General features: G+C 36.0%; 1 protein-coding gene across 1 annotated transcript in view; it reads right to left on the reverse strand.

Annotated features, from left to right (window-relative positions):
* ALDH1A2 (aldehyde dehydrogenase 1 family member A2) overlaps positions 1–23,368 on the reverse strand; it is a 90,316-nt gene that overhangs the window by 45,118 nt on the left and 21,830 nt on the right. Inside the window, exons 3-5 of the mRNA XM_081048444.1 lie at positions 5,617–5,721; positions 5,296–5,436; positions 2,372–2,501 (exon numbers count right to left, since the gene is read on the reverse strand). Coding sequence (XP_080904570.1) covers positions 2,372–2,501; positions 5,296–5,436; positions 5,617–5,721 — 376 coding nt within the window. The remainder of the gene's footprint in view (positions 1–2,371; positions 2,502–5,295; positions 5,437–5,616; positions 5,722–23,368) is intronic.

Consider the following 23,368-nt stretch of genomic DNA (forward strand, 5'->3'; position numbering starts at 1 on the left):
AGGAGCTCTGTCTACAGTCCTGACCCTTCAGGGTCCCCCATCCTGGCATCCCTCTAAATGCACTTTAAGAAAAATTAGGGAAACAAAAACTTACTTAGGATTTAAGAGAATTCCTCACTTTCTTTTTCTTCACAGACTGAACAGGAGTTTATGAGTAAAGCTGGGAGAAACTACCGTGAAAGCCTTTTCTAAACTCAGTGTGTCTAACTCCTAGATCAATATCCTTAGGAACTCCAAAGAGCAGCAAAGGAACAAACAGTGAGGCTTATGGATCAAGCACTACTATGGCCAGAGAAAGTCAGTAAAGCTTCAAACATTATCAGAGACTTCAAAAATTCCTTATCTGATCAGGGTCTTCTCTCTTAAGGAAGCGAAAGAAAACCAAGACAACAGTAGGTCAAACAGAGATTTATGTGTACAGACTTCCATTTCACTGTATTTCTAAGATATTTGTAAAATCATTTGAACAGATATTTAAATACCTGAAATATATTTTAACAGTGAAATGGTCGGTGGGGGAGGCGGCAAAAAAAACAAAACTAGGGCCTTTGATCTTGTTAATTATCTTTCTGCATTGAAGTAGAGGCCAAGCTAGAAAGGCTGACACATGTCCTATCTCTAGTAAAGGTTTAATTCCTAGGTCCTCCTACAGATTTGCTCACATCACAGAGTGACTCTGCCTCACTTAGGCCATTCCGAGATCCTGCAAGTGATGCTGGAGAACAGAGGTTCTGAGATGTCCTTAGAGCGGGGACTGACTGAGAATCTGACATTCCCTAAGAGCAACTTCTCCATCCTTCGGAGTCTGCTGAAAGAGAGAAACCTCTGGATGGCGGGTAAGAGTGCCTATAACCCAAAGCCCATTTTCTAAAGACCGACAGTCCACCTGTCACCATCACTCATGGAGGTAATTTTAAAATAGTCCTTTGAAGTTTCATTTCTGTCCCTTCTCCACTCTCACCATGACTACTTCTCTTCTTGCCCCATGCCTAAACGAGACATCACAACAGCCATCCGCTTAGTGTTGGTCGCTGCGTCCTCTGTTTACTACTCAAGGCAGAGGACCAGCTGGTTAGGAATGCAGAATCTCAGGCCCACCTCAAACCTATTCAATGAGAAACTGCTCTTGAAGAAGATCCCAAGTGACACACGTGCACAGCAAAGTTTGAGAAGCACTGCTCTAAGCTGTCTGCACCACCAGCCAACCATCCTCTTTTCTAGTAAGTCAATACTCCTCAGCCTAGGAAAGCCCAGCAGGGTACCCCCAAGTTCCCAACACTATTTTCCACTCTTCCTAGATGCACAAGGAGAGCAGGCTGCTTTCTGGAGAACACAGGTAGAGCAGCTGGCATGGTACTGAGCAGCTTCCAGGAGCCACTCAATAAACATGTATTTTCTTTCCTTATGTCTATTCACCACTCCCAATGTCCACACAGCTCTTTCAGTCGGTCCCTTTCCTATCCTGTCTCTTCTTTCCAGTATCTAAAATGGATCCTCTAGTGAAGTGAGTCACCAGCCTCTAATATCAAAATTTTGGTTCTACAACTTATTTGCTGGGTGACTTAGAAAAAACCTATTTAACTTCCTCCTCTGTCAAGGAGGATGGTAATCACAGCGCCTTCCCCGTGGGGTGCTATGGTATTGCTATAATATGCTATATTGCTATAATATGGTATTGCTATCCCTAGTATCCCTAGTATCCTAGTATTCGCGCTCAGATAGAGACCTTTTCACCAGCTAACTTAGTTTGGACACTTTCCGTTGCCTTTGAAAGGATGACAGCACTGATAGGCTAAGCCGCGTGATTTAAAAAAAAAAAGTGTCAGGATGTCAGGATGGTTGCTGTTTATATAGATTGTGAAAGTAACTCATGATCATTATAGGAAATATAGAAAAATATTTCTTAAAAAGAAATATATCATCCATAGTCTCACCACTAAGAGAAAACAACTATTAACATTTTAGAGTATTTCCTTCCAAACAAGTAGACCTTATATTTCTGGAGGGCAAGAACCAAGTTTTAATCTTGGAATTTCCCCTGACTTGCCCACGCCCAATGCCTCCCCACACCCCAGAACCTACTCTAGCACAGCGCTTAGCACATGGCAGCTGACAAATACAGGCCCGTTCCTTGGCTGATTGACATACTGACGTAAGCCGCTCGCTCCTGCACTTAGGTACGGACTGTGTACATACAGATGCTGGGACATTGTCAGAGTGACGTAATTTGTTTGCTGCTTTGTTCAGTTCAAGCTGCTGCAAGTGTGTTCCTATCTGTATTCTGTGTGGCTGCTGTCTGTGTTTGGTGATGGAAGTGTGTTTCTGGTGGAGCCTTGTGTCTCTCTTTTCAACGTACTCAAATTTCACGTACCTACAGGAATGGTCATTCCGTGAATTTTATCAGCCCAGCCTGCGTAATACCGAAGGGTTTTGATGACCCCCTGCAAATCCACGTAAAAAGCTTGTAGGAACGGTTTGCCACCATTTAGGGATTCCATGGTCTACAGGAAAAGAAACAGAGAGAACTTCCCAGTGATACACGAAATGCTTTCTGGAGCAGAAGAAAAAAGGAAGAGAGAGAATATGAATAAATATGAACAGTGACGCATACCTGGTCAACTCTGATTTCCCAAATGTAAAGGTTTTGAGTAGTACTGCCGGTTTACTTTAGTTTCCAGTAAAAACCACAATGAATATATATATATATATATATATATATATATATATATATATATATATGCATATTCCTGCGCCTGTGTGTTTCCAGTAACCGCTATCCCAATACATAAACACAACATTTCTTCAACTGATGATAAAGAAATGTTCTGCTTGTCAAACTAGCTTGTTATATTAATGATCAGAGCTGCATGGGGATTTTTTGGAGTCTACACCAGTAATCTGAATCCATAAAGAGGAGCAGGGACATGGGCTTTTATGCAACTGATGAGAATATAAAACGTTCTCCACAGCTGCCAAGACCCCTGCTGAGAAATGGAATATCCACGGTGCACAGCGAGTTTATTTATTACCACCAAATAAACAAGATCTCCTCTAGGGAAGCTCAGACTTTAACAACTTGAGGGCTGTTTTTTTGGTAAATATTTATGTTAACAACCATTATCTATTAAGAGTGAAGCACCAGTTTCATTTAATAAAATAGATATATTAAGCAGTTTTAAATTATAAAGTTATTATTTTAAAGACATGCTCCTAAAGTGGTTAAATCTGTAATAAAAAGAATTACAAATGAACACACTGACATGAGAAAAGAGTATTTTGACTTGAGAAGTATTAAAGGTGTTACACGTTGAACAAATGAAATAAAAATATGTTTGTAATCTCATATCCTTCTCTATAAGGACATTTTATAACACATACTGGTGTGAAAATTATTTCAGTGCTGACAAAACTAAAATTGAAATATTCTCCATTTAATGACCTGAAAATACTATTACCTACAGTACAATATATCCATTTACTATGTGTATAAGATGGAACTCATTTTAAAATATCCGGTTACTTACCATTACATATTGACTCACCTTTATTAAAGGGAATCAAATTACTTCCCAGTACTTTTTAGAACATTTATGTTTCTGAGATGGGCATCACATTCTTCATGCAGCTAGCATACAGCCAAGGTCTACACAGCATAGAGAGTTAATAACCAAAATCTGGACCACCTAAATGGTCCCTATGAGCTACTGACAACAGCCAACTTGGCCTGAGAGTTGCCAGCCCTAGGTTTATTTTCAATTATATTTACTTGGATGCAGTATTAACTTCTGTTTTCTGGTCAGGAGTTCCCCTATATTCCATCTCATTAAAATTCACTCCTATTATGGCTTGGTAGTGTTTAAAAGCAGGAATGTCATTTAGAAGTGATGACAGTGACACATAATGTCAGAAAAAGTATGGCGTTTGAATGTTAGGACATGGAAATATAACTGCAGAAATGAACTGTATCACCATCTAGTACACACTGTTAATCTAATGTTGTACATATTTGACTCAATTAAACAGACATTACAGACCATCAGAGTACCCCGTGTTGACCATTTATGTGTCAGGAACTGTGCTAGGATTACAAATTGTACTTTATTAGTTTTTTAGTAAAATACAAGTTTCACTGTCAAAGAAATCATAATTCAGTGAACAGATAAGCATACTAACCAGCATTCCCCAAGGTGTTCCAAAGAATTCAGTTTTGCACAATATTGATAGGTTAGCCAGAAAAATAGGCCGAGGCTTAAATAAGTTTGAGAAACACTGAGTAGGGCTTTAATATGCTCAGTGTCTGGTGCATCTCCAAGAAGGAGCCACTCACCATGAAACGGCTTTTTCACCATATGCATAAACACCTCCTTGAAGTACCAGATTAGAAAAGTTTTACAGACAAATGTTACATATAGCCAGAATTCCAAACCATCTCCATAAAGGAGTCATTTTTGTTCTCATACTCTGTACAGATCCCTGAGTGGGACGGGAGGAGAGGAGAACAGTGGCAGGTGTGATACTAACAAAGGGTACAACGACTCCTTCTCTCAAAGCCCAATAGTGACCTGTTACCTCAAGTAGAGGCTAAGATACAGTACTCCTGGCTTGAACAAGGCTACCCTAAATACTAATGGACCAGGTCTGGGTCATCCCTGTGGAGCCCCCTGGTGTATATTGCACAGGCACACCCCAATGGTTCCGGGTTCCAAAAAGTTTGTATTCTCTAAGAAACTGACTTTTACTTTAGAAACAGCAACAATAACACAAAAACCCCATTAGGAGATGGGAAGTTCCTTATGTAAGAAAAGGATTGTTTTAAAGAAAGAAAGTTGCTGCAAGTGACAGGAACAAAGGGAGCAGAAGTGGATGAGAGGTCCATGTCATGGCCTCTGCTTCTGAAGGATTCTCTTCAGTCAAGAGGGGTTAACTCTGGGGAGGAAAACACACTCTTATTTTATTCTCAAATGATCATTTGGTATTTGTTTTCTGCAAGCAGCATGGTAACTCTCCTGCTGCTTCACTGTTTTGTTTTATTTCCTGAGAGCGGAAGGAAGGCAGGAAGGTCCTTCAAAATTTTGTTCTTCAAAATTCAGTAAGAAGAGACACTCAGGCTGAACCTTCACTTCCCTCACCAGATCACAAAAGCCAAATGTCTCTCATTTTCCATGTGTATTATGCACTCCTTAGCTTGTTCCCCAGGTCCACTGCACACAGTATTTTCAGAAAGACTGAGGAATCTAAATTTCAGTGGAATGGTACATTTGGGGCAAAGACTGAACGTTTTCTTAGGCTACTTACTGCAAGCACTGCCCGGTCTCGTTCCACCAAGTCTGCGAGCTTATCCAACAGACGTCCTCTTTCTGAAGCATCCATTCTTCTCCACACTGAACCAAGGGAGAAAGCCAGGCGGGCTGCCTGCACTGCTTTGTCTATATCTGCCTGTTAGACAGGAAGAGGCACAGCTGAAGGGACAACACTCCAAATGAAGGAGGAACTGTCTTCTCTCACAAAAAAGGGGATGAATGAACATCAGGGGTTGTGTCGAGAAAGCGTAAGTTTAGTGCTCTGCTGTTTGGAGGTAATCATTTCACAGGGAATCTTTGTCTAAGAAGGACATACCTTGTCTGCTTCTTGAACTTCACACACCTGTTCTCCTGTGGCTGGATTATAGACAGGGAACACTCTCCCGCTCTCCGAGTTCTGCCACTCATTGTTAATAAAAATCTAAAGGAGTAGAGAACAGAATGGGATGGGTGAGACAGGTGATAGGATGCCAGTCAAAGGCAATGTGTTACAGAAGTATCATGGTAATCACACTTATTCTATGCGCTTGCTGGTATAAAATTCAAGTATAGAATTTGAAGAGTTACAAGAGACCCTTAAACAGTATGCAGTCCAGCCTCACCCTCAATTCAGGAATTTACTCTATGATGTTTTTAATCTCAATGTCATCTGAAGATTAAATACAGAAATGCAACTAGTTAATGTCTAAGCCTAAATTAGTGTCAACCAGTGAGAGTCAAACAAGAATGAAAAGGATGGAGTCTCATATACATACAAAACATACACGGAGGCTGAGAAAGTATTTATTGATAGTCCAAGCTCTGGCCAACAAACGTAAGGAATAAATCATGGGTTAAACTGACAGTGGTCACACCTTAGAACCTAGTTTCTCTCTCAGAGGCATAAATGACTTCACGGGGATACTTGAAGGGTGCTGAAATAAGCATTTACTTAATTTATAGTCAGATCCTGAACTGAATAATGACCAAACTAGCGAATTAAACAAGTTACATGTTAAATCCAAGTTAGATTTCTTTCTCTTTGTTGGGTAGGCTGCATGGCTTAGCAAAGGGAAAAAGGTCTGTAACTTTCAAACTGGTCTCTCTAGACTTTTTAAAAAGCCTTAGTGTTCTTATATAGAAAAAAAAGATTTTATTGAAATGGCAAAGAGACTAATGGTTTAAGAAATTATCCAAGTCAATATCTCAGATGATTTGTACGACATGAGTTAGAAGAGAAAATATAGGCAAAGAAATTTTTAAATTTTTATTGATATTAAGCGAGAAACCCAAACTAGTATTTTTGGACTATGAAAGCTCAAAGAATAAATACATAAAGATACTTTTACTTTATAAAATTTATGGCACGACAATGAAAATTTCTGAACTTAGGAGCCAGTCCGCCAACTTAAAATAAATACAACAATAAATTGATTTGTCATTGCCTGCCATTTTAATAATCATAGATGAGGTTAAATGTGTATAGATCTATAATTTTAAATATTAAATTCTAGATTATTCCAAAGCTTTGTTTTTTCCTGGATTTGATAAAATAGTGAGCCTGTGTTGAAGTTTTCTTTTCGTGAAGGTTGTTTAAGGTAAAGGGAAAAAAAGACTTTTAATCTGTATAGTACTTAATACAAATGTATTAAGCAAAAAATACAATGACCGTGTAATTGTTTAAACTTTATAGTTTTTAATATAGAATTTATAGAATGTATAAGCATGCTTAAAATGTATTCATTTATTCAATAAATACTTAGACACTTCTAGATTCAGGAGAGGCAAAAATGACTAGGAATTCCAGCCTTCTAAGGTCTTACAGTCCTATAGTAGTTCATTAAATGCTCACCATCCTAACAGCGAGATTTTATTATCTCTACAAAAAATGAGACAATTGAGCGGCTGGGAAGTTAAGAGTCCTAAGCAGCCAGTTCTTGTTGTGGCTCTGATTCAGTCTCCTGCTCTTTCCACTACACCATGGTTTCTAGGATCGTTCAGCTCAAAGAAACACAACTAGTTAATGTCTAAGCCTAACTTAGAGCTATAGTTCTTGGACTCCTGGTCTAGTTTTCTCTTCACTCCATTTAATAAATTTCCTAACAGGTGACAGCTCATCATATCTGCACATTCCTTTGAAACACAATATGATTTCTAAGGTAACAAAAAACTTAAGAAGTTTTCACTTCTAGAGTATTTATTAGGTTTAAGGAAAAAGGAGTCTTGCCAATATTCCCTATTCCTTTTATTCCCTATTTGACTGAAATTTCTTAATCTTTGGAATATCATCACTATCCAATTTTAGTTTTTAAGTTTCATTGTTGATCATTTCTAAGTTTTTGTAAGGATTGATATTTCATGACTCTTTTACTTAAAATTTATTGGGGTGACAATGGTCAACAGAACTACATAGGCTTCAAGTGTACAATTCTGTAATACATCATCTATATATTGCATTATGTGTTCACAACCCAGAGTCCATTCTCCTTCCATCACCAAATATTTGGATATTTCATGACTTTTATTAAGTTTGTTATAGGTCTTCCAAAGATCAAAGAGAAAAACTTTTTAACAGGATAAAACTTATTCTCTTACTATCATTTAGGTGCATTGATCATTTTATAAATCTAAGTACATTATGAAATCTTAGGGCTCTTTTCCTGTATCTTAAAATATTTTGCTATTTCATCATCACTCATCAATTATTTCCAACTATGCTTTAAAAAACTAAAATAATAATGAAACAAAAAAATGATGGAACGCCTAGAAATGAAGAAATAAACATGTCACCCCTATTTCATCAACCTTCGGTTTTCTCATTATATTTTCCAAAGTAATGCATCATTTTTCAAAAGGGTATAAGAGAAGTCTGGAGACACCATCTTTGTCTTTTTTTTTTTTAACTTTCACTGAACACAATTAAGATTTCAGAATTTTTCATTTCCATCTATAATGGGAAAGAGACAAAAATTAACCAAGACATTTCATAATTGTTAGGTGAGTCAGAAGATGAAGGCAGAGAGGAAGAAATACTAGAGATTCCACTGATGAGAGTAAAATTGACTATATACGCAAAATCTTGGACTATAAGTCTTTAGGATAAATTTTCTCCAATTCAAGAATCAAAGAGCAAACAACATATTTACAAACACAAAAAAAGAAATACAATATTCTAACCAGTTAGTCATTCAATAGAAAGGACTTAATCATGTATTATTTTGCAACAAGAACCCAGTCCATCTTGTTTTGCTAAAAGGACACGTGGCAATTCTTTTATCTTTTGTGATATTTGTGTATAAAAATTGACTTGATATGATTCATAAATGGACAGATGCTGAAGGCAGGCTTATATACAAAGGTGATGGGAAGGACGGATATTATGTAAAAATTTTTAAAGTTCATTGGATTGGTCAATTTAATTTATAAAAACAAAAATACTTTTGTAATTACGGAACAAAAATTTGACCATACTCTTTTCTACAAAATTATGGACCTTCAAACTTTTCAATAGTATTACACTGTGATAAGGCACAGGCAAAAAGAACCAGAAATAATGATAAGCTATAATCTACTAGAGATGCGTTTAAAATCTAGAATCAGTATTTACGATATGAATATTTCTTATTTCTCACATGAAAGCTGATGAGCAGATAGTTGCATTCCCACACTATGCCCATTTCTAGTATGTATACCTCCAAAACCAGAAAAATATAGAAGAAAATTTGATTTGCTATGCCTAAATGCTTATTTTGTTGGTTTCACTCTCTTTATTTACTTCTGTAAATTTTTCATAAAATACCTTAAAAAGTGAAAAATATAAGGAATCCTTTGGACCCAGACGGTAGAAGTGATGACTTTCTCTTGGTACAACAAAGGTTGAAATATTTGCTATTTTTATTGCGTTACTATTTTTCTAGACCTAGCCATACAATATGACAATTAAAAAACTTGTATCGACAACTTTGTTAGTACACAAGATAGCAAATACCTCCACAGTACTTGAAGGTTTCCAGCTACTCTGTGCCATTTCAAAAGTTTTGAATGCTGTCTAAAGTGTTCTTCTCTGACCAGGGCTCCTCAGAAAAATAGTTTATTTTAGGGCTGTAGCAGGGAGCACAGAATGATCCTGGACTATTGTGGCGCCAGAAATAGAGTACATGCTCAAAAAATGATGGGACATATCAAAAGGACACAGGAGCCAACATGAAGGGACACTCAATAGCCAATACTGGGAACATTTAAGCAGCAAAATAAATAATGATATTAATGAATTACTTGGAGAATGAAAAAGGCATCCAAGAAATCATACTGATATAAGTTTTGTAAATGAATAAATAAATGGGGGATAAGGAAAAGCTCTTCTCTACAGTAGAATTCCAACTAATCGCAGCGAAGGAATGATGGAATTAGATCATCATTGTCAAACACCACAGTAATAATTGCTTCAGGCAAAAATCATCAACAGATGGTAAAGTTAGTGGGCAAAAGCATAATGAAAAATTGGATGTTTATGAAGTCTCAAAATATGTTCCCTCAAGATACTTATTAATTACAAAGGGAAAAACAGCCTAGTGTTGGAGAAACTTGGCAGACAGCACCCTAATCAAGTGATCAAAGTTAACATCACCAGTGATGGGACAAATTGATATCATGCGCTCCTTATATGATACACTGAGGACACAGATCACTTCTGTGATACTCTTACTCAAAAGGCATAACCCAAACTTAATCATGAGGAAATATCAGGCAAATCCAAATTAAAGCACATCCTACAAAATAAGTGGCATATATACGTGTATGTGTGTGTGTGTGTGTGTATACATATATATATATATATAAACTTTTTTGTAGTGTCAAGGTCATGAAAGACAAAGAAAGACTACAAATATTGCCGTGGGATACAGAAGACAGTTTGCAGAATTAATCAATAATGTTGTAAAGATTTTGTAGGGTGTCAGATAGGCATTTGTCTTATTAGGGAGACCACTTCATGGACAGTGTAAATGCGTGACCACTGAGCTGTATACCTGAAGCTGAAGCTGAATAATATTGAATGTCACTATAGTTTAATATATATATAGTCACAGGATGTGGAGTACAGCATAGGGAATAGAGTCAATGGAATTGTAACAGCTATATACAATGAGGGGAGGAGGGTTATCACCTCGTGAGTGGTGTAAACGTCTAACTATTACATTGTTTTGTGCACCTGAAACTAACAAAAAATAAAAACTCTTCCAAAATAAAGGACACTAGTGATACATAAAAATAAATGAATCATGTAACCATGGATTGGCTCCTGGAGCAGAAACAATAAATATTACTGGGACAACTGGGGAATTTGAATAATGTCTTTGGATTAGATAATATTGCACCAATGTTAATTTCCTGCTTTTTATAACTGCTCGGTGGTTTAAAAAGATGTAAACATTTGGGAAATCTGGGTGAATGGTACACAAAAATTCTCTGCACTATTTTTTAAACTCAATTAAAAATATTCTGAACTTATTTCAAAATGAAAACTAAAATAATAAATGTAAAGGTTAGAGTTACCCTTTCGTGTCTACCTTCATACTATAAATGCCCAAAACAAATGTTAATGAAAGAATGAAGATTTAACATCTTTCTTTTCACAAAAGTTCATCCTTAAATGTGAGTTTGCGGAAAATAATTCAAGGTCTGCCTTAAAATGTAGCCCAATGCTGCCAAAATTATTGCTTGTAATTTACAAATTAAAATACTTGCTAATATCAGCATGAGAAACTAGAAAATTCTGCTTTGCATTTTACCTAATTTCAGAATATGCGTAGTTGTCAGGGAAGATGTAGCCTTTTCAACCCTAGAGCTCTTTGGAAGTAAAGGTGTCTGACTCTAGCTAAGTTAATTTGAGCTTGTTCAGTTTCTTCATTTGTAAAACATACAAATACCTACTTATTATATAATTCTGTGATGCTCTAATCACAGGCAAAAGAAACAGATGACCCGTAAGAGAAGGTCCCTGTCTTGTTCTAGGTTTCTAAGAGGATAGGATGGATTAGGTCATAAACTTAACTTTCTCTGCATGATTGTGAAGAACTGCCCAGTGACATTTTATGGGTTGCTGTTGGTATTGAAATATATAATGAATATGGCAGGCACTTAACTAATGTTAACGGGAATGGAATATCTGCTGGGAGAGGACATGAATCATTGCCTAGCACCTTTCCTAATAAGATTAGAAGTACAATACCTCCCTCACCAAGAAATCTGAATACACTGAGGAATGAAAAATGTATTTGGGTCGTAAACTTTTCTTGTATGATACTCTATTTAATACATACAAAAGAATATATGTAACATAAATGTGAGTTAACCTGCATTATATTAAAACACATTATGAACACACCATTCAAGCACTAGTGTTATTAATACCACTGAAGCTACTTGTGTGTTTCTTCCTGATCCCAAGCTCCTGCCTGATCCACTCTGCCACTAGAGATAACCACTATTCTGAATATGTAACTTATTTAACGTTAGATATATGTTTTCTTTTTCTTGCCTTTATAAACTAATTATTAGGCACAGGTTTCTACAAGTGTCTATTATAACAATCCTGTGAAATGCATTGTTCAGATCAACTTCAGGTTTATTAACATTTTTTCTGCTTGTCTTAATCGAGAAAGCTGTGTTGAAATCTCCCACTTTTGTAGATTTGCCAATATATTACTTAGCTCCATCATTTTTATCTTTTTAAATTTTAGATTACTTTGTCCATGATATTTTATTAGTGAATATAAGTTTGTAACTATTAGATTCTCTGGTAAAACAGAACCATTTATCAATATGAAATGACCTTCTTTATTACTAATAAATCTTTGTCTCTTAAAACCTACGATGTTTAATATTAGTAAAGCTACCTAAGCTTTTCTTTAGTATTTTCCTGATATATCTTTTTCCATCCTTTCATTCTTAACTGTGTCTTTATTATTTGATATGTCTCTCTAAATGATGTATGGCTAGATTTTATTTTATTCAACATGAAACTTTTTACCTTTTGATTGGAAAGTTTAATACATTTGCATTTATTGTGATTATATTTGTTATATATTGTGTGATATTTAGACTTGATACTTTCTATTTATCTTGTGTTAATTTTACTTCCAGTTTTCTCCTTTTTTTTGCCTCTACTTTCAAGCTGAGTAATGTTTGCCATTGTTGATTTTACAATTCAGTTTCCCCCATTATTGGTGTGGAAGTTGTACACTATATTTGTATTCTTTCATTGGTTGTCCGCGATATTTTATCATGGATATTTAACAACTTGAAGTCTAAACTGAATATATAGCTTAACATTCCTCCCAAGGGCCTTAGAATATTAAATCTAATTGCTCTTCTCCAAGAGTTTGTTATAAAACTATTATCTTATACAGAAAATGATTACATTTAAGAAAAATATAATATTTAAGATTTTTTATTTTTATTCTCATGATTCTTGAGAACTTCATTTGGTAAAGATTTACTGGGGGTAAAGTCTCAATTCTGAACCTATATCTATTGTACCCTCATTCTCAAAAGATACCCCCCCAAAGACAATTACTTTCTCACAATACTTGGAGAATATCACTGCAATATTTTCTCCCTTGCAATGGTGTTTATAAGAAGTCTGTTGTAAGCCTCTGAATACCATCTCTTCTTTGATGATTTGCCTTTTCTATCTGGTTACTTTTCAGATCTTGTCTTTGTCTTTGGTATTCTTAAGTTTCATCACAATGTGTCTAATTATCAATTTCTTTTTGATTTACCTTGATAGTTAAGCATTGTGCTTATTATAGTGCCTGTGAGTTTTTGACTTTTCTAAGTTCTGGAATACTCTTAATCATTATCATCATTTCTTGGAATATCATTCTATTATCTCCTTCTGAAACTACAAGTGTTCTACCTTTGTAGTCCATCCTCAATGTGGCTTTTAACCACTCATATTTTCCATCTTTTTATATATATACTTTATGTAAAACAGCTTTATTACTTTTGTAAATGTGGTATAAACTCTTCCAAACAATTCAAACTATACAGGAAAGCACAAAGAACAAAGTAAAAAATCCCCTCAAATTTCATCATCCAGAGATAACCAAAGCTTGCATACTCAAGGCACATCTCTGGGCCGACATACGGGTATGTATACATATATAATTTTACAAAACAAAGTCTACATGAGTTTTACAATTTACTTTTGAAAAACAACTTAAGACATTTTTAATGGCTTCTTTGTATACCTGCGTGTGTGTTTATGCATATGTACACAGGTGTGCACGTATATATGCACATGCTTGTTTATAGATTATTCAAATTGTCCTCTGTTGATGGACATTTGTTTCCATCGATCTCCTTTTTTCTGTGCCACAACTGAGTAATTTCTTCAGATCTATCATTCAATACTGTTTACCTAGGTGTAAGCTAATTTCAATGTTTATTTTTTTATTTCTACAAGTTCTGCTTTTCTCCCTTTCAAATCTACCTAGTCATTTTGTTTTGGTTTTTTAAATTAATACTTCAATTTTTACAACAGCTTTAGGTTTACAGAAAACTGAGCAGATAGTATAAAGAGGATATACTACAGTTTGTTTATTCATTCACTTTTTAAAGAGCATCTTGATTGCTTCCAGTTTGGAGAAATTATGAATAAAATTGCTATTAACAGTCATATACAGGTTTTTGTTGAGCATAAATTTTCAACTCATTTGGGTAAATGCCTAGGAGAGTGATTGCTGGATCACATAGTAAGACTATTTTCTTAGCTCTGTAACAAACTGCCAAACTGTCATCAAAGTGGGTGGACCACTTTGCATTCGCAACAGCAACGAATGCGAGCTCCTGTTGCTTCACAGCCTTATCAGCACTTGGTGTTGTCAGTTTTTTGGATTTCAGTCATTCTAATAGGTGTGCAGTGGCATCTTATTGTTTTAGTTTGAAATTTTGTAATGACATATGATGCTGAGAATCTTTTTATATGCTTGTTTGCTGTCTGTATATCTTCTCTGCTGAAGTGTCTTCTGCCCATTGTTTGTTTGTTTCCTTAGTGTTGAATTTTAAGAATTCTTTGTATATTATGAATGTAAGTCCTTCCTCATACATGTGTTTTGCAAATATTTTCTCCCAATTTGTGGCCTGTCTTTTTCATTCTCTGTCAGTGTTTCTCACAGATCAGAAATTGTTTTTTCATTTTCAGGAAGTCTAATATATCAATTTTTCCCTTCATGGATCATGCTTTTGGTGTTGTATCTAAAAATTCATTGCCAAATCCAAGGTCATCTATATTTTACCTTATGTTATCTCTAGTTTTATAGTTTTGCATCTTACATTTAGGTGTATAGTTCATTTTGAGTTAATTTTTATGAAAGGTGTAAAGTCTGTGTACAAAATCATTTTTTTTTTTTGCTTGTGGATGTCTAGTTGTTCCAGTATCATTTGTTGAAAAGACTATCTTTTTCCATTATTGCCTTTGCGCCTTTGTCAAAGATCACTTGAATATATTTGTGTGAGTTTATTTCTGGGCTCTCTATTTATTCCATTGATTTTTTTTGTCTATTCTTTTGCCAATAACACAGTATCTTGATTATTGTAGCTTCTCAGGTATTTTGAAGTTGGGGACTGTCAGTCCCAACTTTGTTCTTCTCAATATTGTATTGATTCTTCTGAATCTTTTGCCTTTCCATATAAACCTTAGAATTAGTTTGTTGATATCTACAAAACAATTTATTAGAATTTTGATTGGGATTGCATTGAATCTACAGATCAAGTTGGAAAGAACTGACATCTTAATACTATTGATTCTTCCTATCCACGGAATATCTCATAAGCTCTCTTTTGACTTATTTCATCAGGGTTTCGTAGTTTTCTTCATAAAGATCATGTTTTGTTAGATTTATACCTTTCTCTTTTGTGGTAATGTAAATGATGTATTTTTATTTGAAATTCTAATTGTTCATTGCTGGTATATAGGAAAGCAAATGACTTTTGTATCTTAACCTTGTATCCTGCACCCTTATTATAATCACTTATTAGTTCCAGATGTGTTTTGGGGGTTTTGCTTAAGTTTTGGGGGGCCAGGAAGGTAAGTAAATTCTTAAGGATTTTCTACATAGACAATCGTGTCATCTGTTAATAAAGAGTTTTATTTCTTCCTTCCCAGTCAGGATACCTTTTATTTCCTTTTCTTTTTTTATTGCATTAGCTAGGACTTCCAGTACAATGGTGAATAGGCAGGGCAGGAGGAAATATATTGCTTTGTTCCCAGTCATAGAGGGAAAGCATCTAATTTCTCACCATTAAGTATGATGTTAGCTATAGGTTTTTTGTAGATGTCGAGGAAGTTCTCCTCTATTCCTAGTTTGCTGAGAGTTTTGATCATGAATAGGTATTGGATTTTGTCAAATGCTATTGTTGTATTATAGATATTATACAATCTTTCTTCATTAGCCTATTGACGTGACAGATTACAATAACTGAGTTTTGAATACAGAACCAGTCTTGTATACCTGGAATAAATCCAACTTGGTTGTGGTATATAATACTTTTTACACATTATTGGATTTTATTTGCTAATGTTTTTTAGTATTTGTGCATTTATGTTAATGAGATACATTGGTTTGTAGTTTTCCTTTCCTGTAACATCTTTATCTGGTCTTGGTATTAAAATAATGCTGGCCATACAAAATGAGTTTGAAAGGGTTTCTTCTGCTTGTTTTTCGGGAAGAGATTGTGGAAAATTGGTATGATTGGTAGAAGTTACCACTGAAATCATCTGGACTTGGTGCTTTCTTTTTTTGGAAAATTATTAATTACTTACTCAATTTCTTAAATATAGAGACCTATCTAGGCTTGGCCAATATGAGTCTCCATCCTGAACTCACTCCAACTATTCTTTCCCTTTGTCTTTCTCAGGTCAGTCTCCTGAGTAGGGCATCCTACACATCTTTTCAAGCCAGTCTCCAGGTGTAAATTAAATGGCTGCCCTTAGGTCTAAACATCTGGAACCAGGAAAAGAAGTCATGCAGACCATTCATGGCGACTTAAGGATGGAGTCCTGGATCAAGATAACTTCTTTTCAAGAGGACTGTGGAGGGGCAGGCGACAAGTGGTAAATATCTCAAGAATGTGTGCCACTTTGTAATGCCCTTGATTTTGTGTAAGGGTAATGCTGGCCTCAAAAAATGAGCGGGTAAGTATTCTCTCCTCTTCAATTTGTTGGAAGAGTTTGTGTAGAAGTGGCATTTTCATCCTTAAATATTTGGTAGAATTTACCAGTAAAGGCATCTGGGTCATCTTTGAGAAAGTTTTTTTAAGCTACAAATCAATTTTCTTTAATAAATATCGAGCTATCCAAGTTATCTACTTCTCCTTGAGTAAGTTCTGATAGAATGTGTCACTCAAGAAACTAGCCCATTAGTTATCAAAATTGTGGGCACGGAATTGTTCATAATATCCTTTGATTATCCTTTGAATGTTTATAGAAGCAATAGTGATGAACCCTCTTAAATTCTGATATTGTAATTTGTGTCTTCTCTTTTTCTCTTTATTATACAGGCTAGCTAAATGCTTATAAATTTTATCGATCTTTTCAAAGAGCCAGCCTATGTTTTCTTTGATTTCCTCTATTATTTTCCTATTTTCAATTTCATTGATTTATGCTACAATTTTTTATTATTTTTTTCTTCTGCTTGCTTTAGGTTTATACTGCTCCTTTTTTTGTTTGTTTTTTTCTTTCCTAACTAAGGCAGAAACTTAGGAAATATTTATTATTTTCATATATATATATATTAAATGCTATAAATTTCCCTCCAAATACTGCTTTCACAGCATCCCCCAAATTTCGGTAAGTTGTATTTTCATTTAGCAAAATAGTTTTAATTTCTCTTGAGACTTATTTTTTAATCCATGTGTCAGTTAGAAATGTGTTTCTTGTTAATCTCCAACTATTTTAGGATTTTCTGGCTTTCTAGCTATTAATTTCTAATTCAGTTCCATTACAGTCTGAAAGTACATTTTTTTGTATTAGGTTGATACAAAAAGTAATTGTGGTTTAAAAGGTTAAAAATAATTGCAAAAACAGCAATTACTTTTGCACCAACCTAATATAATTTCTACTCTTTTAAATTTTTTAAAGTGTGTCTTATGGCTCAGAATGTGGTCCATCTTGCTGAACGCTCCACGCGAACATGAGAAAAATGCGTATTCCACTGCTGTTGGACAGAGGTTTACTTTACACCTTCTAGAACTGGTAATGGCATTTGTTTCTAGAAAAAATATCAGCTTTGCATTTTCCTTCAGCTCCGATTTTCAGATCACTGTTCTTTTAATTAATCAATACACTAAAACAAATGTATGTAATAGAGGCTCTCATTATTTCTATTTAATATTGTAATAATATGTGATATTATACTACATGCTACACAAGAAAAAGAAATGAAAAGCCAAGAGGTTGAAGATAAAATAAGTAATATTGTCTTGAATTTCAGACAACATGATTATCTGTGGAAATTCATAAGAAATCTAAAAAAAAAAAGCACTTGAAATATAAATTTAGCAAAGTCCCAGGATACAAGATCAATGTACTATTAACAAATCATTGGAAAATGAAATTTAAATACATATATTTACATACACACACATTAATTCATCCAAGATCTAGTTGCATATGACAGAAGGATCCATTAGAGTACATAGTTTATTTTAACACCAGATGTGGAAATCCTGGGCAACAACTTTTGGTAGCAACTATTAACCTTTTTAATTATGCAAATTTAAAAATAATAATCTGAATAAGGCGTATAAAGAAGAGTTATGGCTCTTAGTTGCAGTGCAACCATTTCATAAAATTCAGGGACTTGCAAAACTCTCTCCTGCATCCTCCTCTGTGAAACAGGTTGATAGAACAAAAATAGTGTGAGTTGGAACTAAGAGGAATAGCTGAGCAGAAATCTGATTTCACAGAAAATAACCTGCAAAATGTTTGCTAAAGACCTACTCTAAACATGGAGTTGTTCGTAGGTACTGCTGAAAATCCACAGAAGACATTTACTCTGCTGTCCTGAAGCTTATAATCAAGTTTCAAAGACAAGATTACTTTCAGAAAAGTTAAATAACGTAAGATAGTCTATGATTTAGTGCCAAGATGAATGGTAGAGATAAGCATCGCAGGAGTTCTCTGCAGAGAAGGAAGATATCGGTGTGGGCTGACATGTTAGAAGAACACTTCAGGAAAACAAGAAACGAGGGAGTGTAGGGAACGAATAAGGTAGAAGAAAGAAACTCTATCCCTAATAAAATGATTCAGCTGGCCCGATCAGCCCCTCTTCCTTAATGTCAGAGCTCCTCTCTGAAGATTATCTGATAACCTGGTTCAAGGACTGTAACCGAGAAGGAAAAAATCGAAGTTTGGCTTCTTTCCTTCCCCCCCATAAGTCCCCGGGCTCTACCAACAGCCTCAATGGCTGAGGGGCCCTGTACTCTCAGCACTAGCTTCTACCACAGCATTGACCTCAGACTAAGGAGGGTGTCTTCAAACAAGCAGGACCCAGAAATCACGAAAATCCAGAGTCAGATTATACAGGTCAAAAACTCATAGAACTTGTCAATCAGAATCATGGAAAGGAAGACAAAAGAAAAGAGAAGAAAAATATTTAAATATGTTATAAATTAACCACATTTAGAAAGAGTAGTCATTAAACTGAGTGAAAAATACTGTAGAGGAGGCAGGAAGGGGAGAGTTAAAAGAACAATGGATATTGAAAAAGTATCAGAAAACAAATGGTTTACTTTTTAAAAATGTACTTCTGTGAAAATAGGAGAGACTGAGAAAAATAAGCCTTATAGATTTCATATTGAGAAACAATGAATTGAGAAGGGAACCAAGGGTGAAAGGAGTTGGGGGCTAAAGGGAAGGCAGGGGGTGTGACAAGGAAAGCAGAAAGAGGTGAAACTCATTTCCCAGGAAAGTTCAGGCATTCGGTATTTTGAACTATTCAATGCTGAATAAGTAGCTTTCTTTTCTTTTTTTCACCATGAAAATACTGTTATAAAAAAAAAGCATTAAAGCAAGACTAGCCAGAAAGCACACATAGCCTGTGGCTTGAAACCAATTTAATAGCCATAGACTTATGTCATCAGAATCCTATTTGCAGACATGCATCATGCTCTTGGTTTTTTCACTATTTTGCTAGTATCCCACACAATAGAGAAGGAATTATACTGGGGGCAGGGAGGAGTGTAGTATTCCTTGGCTGGCATAATCCTGATATTCGTAAGTATGTGTACCTGGGCCAAAAGGTTCTCAGAAGCCATGCAAAGAAATGCAGAAATAATGACAAAGAGTCCCTGGCAATTGGTAGGGACTTTTCTGTTTTACAAAGTCTAGTCTAAACACAGCTGAGCTTATGAGGCTGTGTCTCTTAAGATATGGGTTTCCCTGGTCTCCCTATTAACACCCTTCTTCCTTTCCATTTTTATCTCTTTCAATAGTTTTTCCTGAGTGCCTACTCTCTTCTAGGCATTGTGCTTGCTAGCATCTCCTTAAATTTCTATACACTCTCTCTTTTCCAGGCTGAGCAAATTATGTCTTTCGGGTTAAATATGTCTGCCTGTCTCCAGTATATGATCTCAGGAGTATAAGAGGATTAAAGGGTTCCTGTGCCAGTCATCCCAAAAGACAAAGGCCACTGCTTCCACGTAAAGCATCAAAACACACCCAAATAACTTTGTAAGAGAAAATAAATGACTCCCATGACTGATTCACTTGTAGAAAACAGACTTGGCTAAAACAAACTCAATCACATGTAATCAGGGTAACTACATTTTTACTGTCCCACGATTCCCATATCTGAGAATGCTGTTGACATCTGTTTTAGGAAAAATAGAAACAGCCAACTGGTCTGAGCAGCCCTGACTGAATCACACTGAATTACAGCATTTGGTACTCTGTTGAAGCAACATAGCATTAAAGCCAAGTACACACCAATGTCAGTTGTGACATATTCCCACATTGGAAGAAACTATACTTGCCATCAGTGTTGTGGTAGAAGGCAATGGGAATTGCTACTGGTAATGGTTAATGTTCATTTCTTCCTGTTCCACTTTCTATAAACAAGGTAATGCCTATACAAGCTCATTACTGTAAACTGAGCACATTTAAATTGGCAGTAAAACCAGAGTATTTACTCTAGTGCACATATAAAGTGCCTCATCCAATGTTTTGGAAATGTTTCAAGTTTTGAAACCAAGCAGCTGGCAGCTTTACAAGCCAAACCTTACACTTAAATCACTCACTCTGGAAAGTTTTTTGGTGTCCCGTGTCAGGTAGTACCATTCAGCAGACATTCATTCCCCCACCCCTTGGATTCTTTTGCAATAAATTTGCATTCACGGGGCTCTTATAACTCTTCCAGTACCACAGACTCCAATGGCTGTTGATTAAATGTATATATCCTGTGCATTTAATCTGACTTTCATTATGGCCACTTCGTAAAAACGCCACAGACTGGACAAGCGATGACACATAGCAAGAACCTGGAATCCCTGCAAAGCCTCAGATTAGGTTTTTTTCTCCTTCTTTATTAATAGTGACCATTTTGTGGCCTAGCTCTAAATCATCAAAAGTATTTGACAGCAAATGTTCCTATCTATGGATTATATATAACCCGTCCTAAACACCAGATGAAAAAGGGATAACCCCGGGAAAGGAAGGGCTTGCTTCATGTAAATCATGTAACAAATTGGACAACACCCAGAGAGTTCATTGTTCAACCTCAATTGTGAAGGCCATTCCCATTTACTATTCCCCTAGAATCGATGTTAATTAAGGCAGACCGAGACCATAAATCAGCCTGGGAGTTTTACAATGTAATTCAGCATTAAGCATATATATTTATATTAAAAGTAACTGATTAACCACTAGAGTTTTTCCAGAAGTTGCTGAGGCCATTTCTTTATAATGAAGACATGTCACCTTTCATTTTTGTGAAGAAAGGAAATGAAAGAAATATTATCTTCTAAGAAGGTGTCCTAAAGCTAGTGAGGGATTCACAACACTGATTATTGGGAGAAGGAGAAGAACGGAAAAGAGAGGGGAAAGATGAAAAGAGGAGAGTTACATGTAAAAGGGGAGGCAGTTGGCATCTTTGTTCTATCTCCCTTGAAGTCATTAATTCTTCCTTTATTCACAATCATTTCTTGTGCAGCTATTACATGTTAGGACATGTGCTATGCACTGAGGGATACAGCAAATAAGTAAAAATCAGCCCCAGCCCTTGAAATAAGTATTTAGCACTGTAGTGGGGAAGACCAACACAGTAACAGCTCCAATAATACAATATGGTCACAATGTTCAAAAGCATCCATTAAATACCTACTATGAATATGCTCCAAAGATAATATATTTTATATTCCAATTTTATAAAACACTAGACAGGTAACCTGTGTGCCTCAGAGAAATCCATCCAGAGAACCAAACGTGCCTTACAGGAAGAGGAGGTAAAGTGCTTGTGTTCTAGTCTTGGTTTCTCACTAAATGTTCTGCAAGTCTCCCAGCTTCCCTAGCCCTCAGTTTCTTTGTAAGAGAACCAGAATTGCTAACGGAAGACAAGCTAATCTATGGCACTTGTGATACAAATCTTCTGTGCAGCCCCTTGGCAGACATTGATAATTGATCACAATACTTCCCAATGGAACTTTTGAATGCTTTGAACCTGGCGCTTTAGAAAGTTCCTACCAGTTGAATGAAAGATGTCATTCCTGAAGACTTCTAGTCTTAATACCCTGTGTATCTGAGGTGCTGGCAATAGAACACATGTGGCCACCAGTGGGCGCTCAATAAGAAAGTTTATCAGAAGTTCTGTGACACTGTAGGTTTGTCTTGCTCCTTCTCTACGTGCTCATGTTTCCTACGTAACTATTTGAATAGTGTATCTCCGTGCCTATGGCAGACTCCGTCCTCCAGGTTTAAAAATGCCTGCCTCCTTTTCCAATTATGTCTAGTATTTGAACATGTAACTAATGTACTAGAAAGACATCATTTGACAAAGCGAAATTTAGATGGAGGAGTCCTACATCAAACATTTAAAAACCTATGCAGAATAATCACCAAGAACAACTGGAAACCTCTCACCTCCCCCAAGAAACTGGTTTTAGTTTCTTGTTGTGAAACTATGGAGTATGTCAAGGTATACTTTTAACAGCCAAGGCTTATTAAAGCACTATTTTAAAATGCACTAATAAATGAGTAACTTTTTCTTGGTCTAAATATGGTGGAGGCCACGTTGATTAGGAAGAAATAGATTCACAGAGCTGGAAGGAGCCTTAGATATAACCTGTGCAAAAGGAAAGTGTGATATAAATAAACTTGTGACAAATCCAGTGACTGGCCTGAGGTCACACCCTATTAGTGGCAGAATCAGGATTGGAACCCCCATATCCTGATTCCTATCCCAGGGCTTTTTCCTAAATTTAATTTCTGCTAATGCTCCTTTAGAAAGCAGATTTAATGGCTGGCCAGGGACTATGAGTACTCCTCCCTGCATCTCTTCCACAATGCCTCCTGAAAATTATTCAGCACCAGGAATTGCACATGAGTCCCTTTTTACTTCAGCACAATCAACACAGGTGACCGCAAAATAATTTTTCATTTCCTTTCTTGAAAGCACAATGTGTTAGGGAAACCGTGGTGATTTACATTCCTAATGTGATTCTGCACAGAGGTGACGTCTTGGGGCATGTGCTGCAGTCTCACCAGGTGCTCTGACAGGAACTTCTGCCAGAGGACAGACAGCAGCCAGAAGACTGTGATCCTCAGATAAGAAATCATTTTCCTACGGGTAGTAAAAAAAAGTTTTGGGCTCTTACAACCACAGGGCTATATTTGAGGGTCCAGGAAGGGGCTTCAAAACCAATCCCTATCCTAACGACTTCCCACAGGAGGGTTGGTTTTGGATTAGCAGAGGAAAAGGGGAATGACTGGCCAACCTTCAACTGATTTAGGAGCTGGTCACAACTGCACTGCATCAAAGTGATTCCTTTTTCATATGTTCCTTTCTCTGTAGAATCTAGGTATACAAGGCTAA

This window comes from Rhinolophus hipposideros (genome assembly GCF_964194185.1).
Source record: "Rhinolophus hipposideros genome assembly, chromosome: 5".
NCBI lineage: Eukaryota > Metazoa > Chordata > Mammalia > Chiroptera > Rhinolophidae > Rhinolophus > Rhinolophus hipposideros.